Genomic DNA, 5,160 nt, shown 5'->3' with positions numbered 1-5,160 from the left:
TTTTCATCGTTACTCAAAAGAAAAGGGGTTCCTTTGCTAGCTTCAACCTAGCTAATATAAAAATAAGATGAATCCAAAAAATATAATATATACAAAGAAACAAGATACGAAACATAAGAAAAACATGCAAATATAATATTTGTAAATAGAGAAATATAAGTATGTAAAGTTTGAATTTTAATTCTACCTATTACCCGCTAATCTTGACCGGCTATGGTTTTAATTACAAATAAAAAAAATGTGAGTGATGGAGCTGTACAAAATGGATGAACTGGGGATAGTATCAGTTCATGCCGAGTTCATTCCTACAGCTGAGAATTGAAAGAGGAAAAAGACCCAAAAAAATAGTTTACATTTAATTTGTAACCCAATTCAATTCAACTTAGAAATTTTCCTTATGGAAATCGAAGTGGGTTGATGAATTTAAGCTGAAGTGTTGGCACAACCCCAGTAGTTGGCTTGTAAGCGCAGGGCTCCCGCAATAGAACACACCTGCAGTGCAGTTTCCATGCATGATGAATTAGACAACAATAATGTCAAAAACCAGAAGCAGAAAGAGGATGTTTTAGTGGCATTAGGCTTACCAATACTAGAATTGGGATGTACAGCTGCCATTTGAGAGAACACCTTTTTCCAGTCTGGTCTAGCAAAGTGTGTTCTTATCTGTTAAAAAAGATGAGACAATAATGTTCAAATCTTAAAGGTGGCCTGGGTGGGTTAATATATATAGGCCAGCTACTTACCCGGCTTTCTGACACAACATCAAGTCCAGTTTTTGCGTGTTGTAGGGCCTGCACCATTGTAATGAGTGCAGAACGAGCATCTCCTTCTTTATACATACTAGTTAAATAGTTGTGCATTTCTATAATTTGCTGCATGCCAAATTTACACAATCTTAGTTTATAAACAACGGGGTAACCTTAGCTAAGTTCATCATACTTTTGACTTGGAAATTACAAGGATACAAATTTGATTTCCAGCTGAAACAACTTATTGGCTTTCTTGGTTTGAGCCAGTCAACTATAAGTTGGTTTTATCTTCTTGTGGTTCTTCGCCGACCGGTTAAGGTCACAAGGCGGGAGTCTACCCAATGCACATCTTGTGGTCCTTTGTCGAGTGCACACCTTCGAGTAAGAGCCAACCTATGTTGGTTTACCTCATTATGGTCCTTTGCCAGCCGACTAGGGTCACAAGGTAGGGTTTACTAGGTGCACACCTTTGAGTAGGCGGCTACGGACAACCTAGATTGGTTTACTTCCATGTGTGTAGCAGGTTAGGATCACAAGACGGGGTTTTCAATGTACACCTTCGAGTAGGCAGCCGTGGACTACCTAAGTTGGTTTACCTCCTTGTGGTCCTTTACTGGTTGGCTAGGGTCACAAGACGGAGTTTAGGTAGTGTACACCTTCAAATAGTGGTCGTGGGTTTCCTCCTCATTCCTCACTCAAATCATATTGAAAGTGAGAATGGCATGGAACTAAAACTTACATTTTGGTCTTGCTCAGCTATGTCATCCATGACACCTTTGAACCATTCAAATGACCCTTGTTCCCTTGTCACCCAGTAGAAATAAGCCCTGTGAGGATATGTCCTTTCAGGCGGTGTGTCCCCCAGTCTGGACTCCCCATTTTGCTGGCCCTGCAATACTTAATTTGATTATGTTTGTACACCTCCTTGATGAGCTAAATGCTAGTTTAATTTTCACACTTACAGCAACAGATTCATTGTTTAATATATCTTTTATAATGCTGATGAAAGGTGTTGCTCCAATCCCTAAGCCAATCAGCAAAAGAATGTCATAGTTCTTGTAGTCCTGAGCTGGTGCACCAAAGGGTCCTTTTATTATAATCTCTGGGAATCTGTCAAAGGTATTGTAGTGTTAATTGTGTTGCTGAAATTAAAGAAGGTGTGAATATATATCACTACCAATTCGAACTCGATTTCTTACACTGTATGTGACTTCCGAGCATCCGAATATCCCATCGTTTCCATTCTCACAAGATTCCCCTTTCTTGGCTTTGCAAACTGTGGTTCACATGCCTGCATTTCCCAGCTTTAAGACTCATAAGAACAAAAAATTCCCAAATTTATTTGCCATATTTATATCACCTTTGAAAATCTGCTTTTCAGCTCTGTAGTCCAGTCTCCAAGGGTGCGAATATGCACACTTAAGTAGTCGTCGTCTGGTGCAGAAGTGATTGAGAACGGGTGCCTGGAAGAGCCCGGGGGAGGTTTAGTTAGCATAGAGGCAAAGAATTGCAGTTCGGGTGAGCTAAAATTCTTACCATTCGAAGCTGGATATATCCCGGCATTTAACAAAGAGGTACATCCCACTCTTATACTTGAATGTTGGAGGTTTACTCATGTACAGTGCTAACACATTTCCTGTATATATAACTGCCTGTAAAAGAAACAAAGAGCTCAGATTAAATATGGTGTTTTTTCTCTGATAAACTATGAAAAATGTTTGCAAGCTATATATATACAACCTTTATGACATTCACATGATGGTTGTTTTCATAGGAAAGGAAAACCCTTTCACTGGCATATGCTAGCACTGGCACCAAAAGGTACATCCATGTCTGCAGAGAATTGTTAATATGTTAGACTGACACAAAAAAATTTTATGATCAGAGAAACGAGAAATTTACACGTACCGTCTTCTTGTACCATTGTTCTGTGAGGAATATGAAGTAGCTATGGAAGATGAGGACGATGTAGACTAGTATGAGCAGATGGTGGGCATACCAGAAAGCGTTAAACCCTGCTAAATGGTGGAGGGGTGGTGGGAGTTTGATGACGTTCTTCCGGAAAGAATGCATTGCCAAAGTGAAGATAAATGCCATTAGAACCGTGATCACGATGCCTGTTATGCTGGGGAATGATTCCATCAGGTCATAGTAACTAGGCTGCTGATAACCAACAAAATGGCCAAGAATTTCCCTGTATTTATCCTCCGGGCTTGAGACGATTCTGACAAAATTGCAGCCTGTGTGCATTGATGCATGAACAAAGGCTGCTATTACGATTCCCAGGGAGATGATCTTGTGGAAGCTGATGTTATCATCGAAGGGGATTATGGCACCGAGGAATGATTCCCTGAGGGTGGTGAGAGTTCTTCTGCAGACCGGGACGAGGATGAGAGCCATGTTGAATTTCAGGGTCTCCGCGGCGCCTTTAGCTGAGGGGAGACAGTAGCCCATGATTTGGAAGGCTGGGTGGTTCTTGAAATACTGGAATTTCCAGGCAAAGAGTGTGAGGTTGATGCACAGCCAGAGTGTAAGGACCCATATTCTTTTCCAGTTTTCCAGGATTTTCTCTCTTGCCAGGGACATGAATTTCTTCACTGGGTTTCTGTATTGTTTTGGGATCATGGTTCTGGTCAGTGAGAATGTTCTCTTCAAATTCTGTTTCCCTTCTCCTTTTCCCACAACTCCATTTAGCAGAGTTTCAAGTTGCCACATCTGTTTCATTTGGAAGATGCTTAATTAAGAAGATGAAGAAAGCTGAGTTGCAGTATTACAATCATTATCTTGCCCGCAAAAGGCAAAATCTTCTAACCCGCACGAGACCCACACTCCACCCCGACAAAATAGTGGAATGCTCATCGACCCATTAGGTGGGAGGACCAGTGGTTCGGTGTCCTCAAGGAATACACCATGGTAAATGTAATTCTCACACTGCGACTATTAGGTTCAATTCTAATAGAATCATTATGTGGAAACTCACCTCTATGTATCCTTTTTGATCAGGATCAAGCTCTTCCATGATTAAAGAAGCATACACCCCGGCATTTTCCTTGAAGTTTGAGAGTTTGTTGGCTGAGGCACTCATCACTAGGACCTTTTTCCACAATAACAGGTTCAGAAAAGAAAACCAGGGAGGGGAATAGAATTCACAAACAAACTTTTCTCACCTCTCTAACCTCATCTTCTGATAACATTCCATCACCATTCTTGTCACACCTGCACAGATTTACTAAATTTAGTCCCCTAAGTCAGTCAGAAAAGGAAAACCCGCAATCACTATCAGATGGTGTGCGCTAGGTAAACTGTCTTGTAACTTTAGCTGGCAAAGGACTACAAGGAGGTAAACCAGCATAGGTTGCCCATTGCTAACCGGCTTTAACTGGCTAAAACCAAGAAGGTCAATAGACCGCTCTGATTGGAAGTAGAACATGTAACCTTGTGGTTACTAAATCAACACTAAATGCAGGTAATTCCTTACATTTCAAAGAAAATATGGAGGCGTATATCAAGATCTTGGTTTGTCATGTCTTCCCAAAACTTCTTCATTTCATCTATAGTTATCCCATTTTCTGCTTCAATCTTCCTGCGCCTTGCCAAGGCATCAAACAATTCAGCTGCAAACTCCTTGCTGTCTCCCATTCCTTCCAGGCAATTCAAAACCGCATGCATGGAAACCTTATTAGCTCTCTTTTTCTCAACAAACACAAAATAATCATGCAATGCATGCAAGCTGATGACAAGAATTCAAGAAACTAACGTAACATACCAATGCAGGCCCCAAATTTGTGTCTGCAGAGCCTCCCACCTTCTGCATTTTCATGGAAACGTGTCTCTATCGTTCTCCAGGACTCCGCCTCCTTCCCCGAGGCAGACCTTTCAAGAAACCTTATGCCCTTGAACCCTCTGCCTGCCCCAGAGTTCATCCTGTCCAGTTTTGGCTCCGACCCCGTCCTCCTCTTCATCATGCCTGCAGCAGTCATCCTCAAAGATGATTCTGTTCTAGCTCCTGCCGCCTCACCATTATTATCTAGCAGGACATCGGACACACTTTCAGCCTCGCCGTTTCCCATTGATTTCCCTCTGGCTCTCCTTAATTGTGCGTTATCATAGGATCCCGTTGGCTTCCCGGCCCTCTTCCCCTCCTTGTTGTGAATTGCTGACACAAAAAAAGATTGCTCTAATTGCAGGTTTGTGAAGAAGATTTGCAGGGTGGATTAGGAGATGATATAGAAGAATGGAGGAAGGAGGGAAACCCAGTTTGTTAATGTGTTTTGTCATGGAGAAGGGTTCCTTTTCTTCTGACATGGATGGAATCTGGTTGTGACGACAGGTCACCTTTGTCTTGGTTGGTTTGGTTTTTCTTCTCCAGTCAAATATTGTATCAGTTTGTTAAACTCGTTCAACCGAAGGC

General features: G+C 41.7%; 1 protein-coding gene across 1 annotated transcript; it reads right to left on the bottom strand.

The window, feature by feature from the left end:
* Positions 1-381: 381 nt before the first annotated feature.
* On the bottom strand, positions 382-4,682 carry LOC109174640 (putative respiratory burst oxidase homolog protein H). The gene is made up of 14 exons (XM_019323911.1): positions 4,516-4,682; positions 4,228-4,390; positions 3,917-3,965; positions 3,730-3,843; positions 2,658-3,464; positions 2,490-2,582; positions 2,286-2,401; positions 2,110-2,212; positions 1,949-2,040; positions 1,712-1,859; positions 1,489-1,620; positions 744-872; positions 585-663; positions 382-492 (listed from the first exon to the last, which is right to left on the bottom strand). Exons 1-14 carry the CDS (start codon positions 4,670-4,672, stop codon positions 383-385), a joined length of 2,292 nt encoding a protein of 763 aa, XP_019179456.1. The 5' UTR covers positions 4,673-4,682; the 3' UTR covers position 382.
* Between the last annotated feature and the right edge of the window lie 478 nt (positions 4,683-5,160).

The sequence above is a fragment of the Ipomoea nil genome, unplaced genomic scaffold (genome assembly GCF_001879475.1).
Source record: "Ipomoea nil cultivar Tokyo-kokei standard unplaced genomic scaffold, Asagao_1.1 scaffold0146, whole genome shotgun sequence".
Classification (NCBI taxonomy): Eukaryota; Viridiplantae; Streptophyta; class Magnoliopsida; order Solanales; family Convolvulaceae; genus Ipomoea; species Ipomoea nil.
The sequence above is the reverse complement of the archived record's forward strand: the minus strand, read 5'-3'. Positions and strand labels throughout refer to the sequence as shown.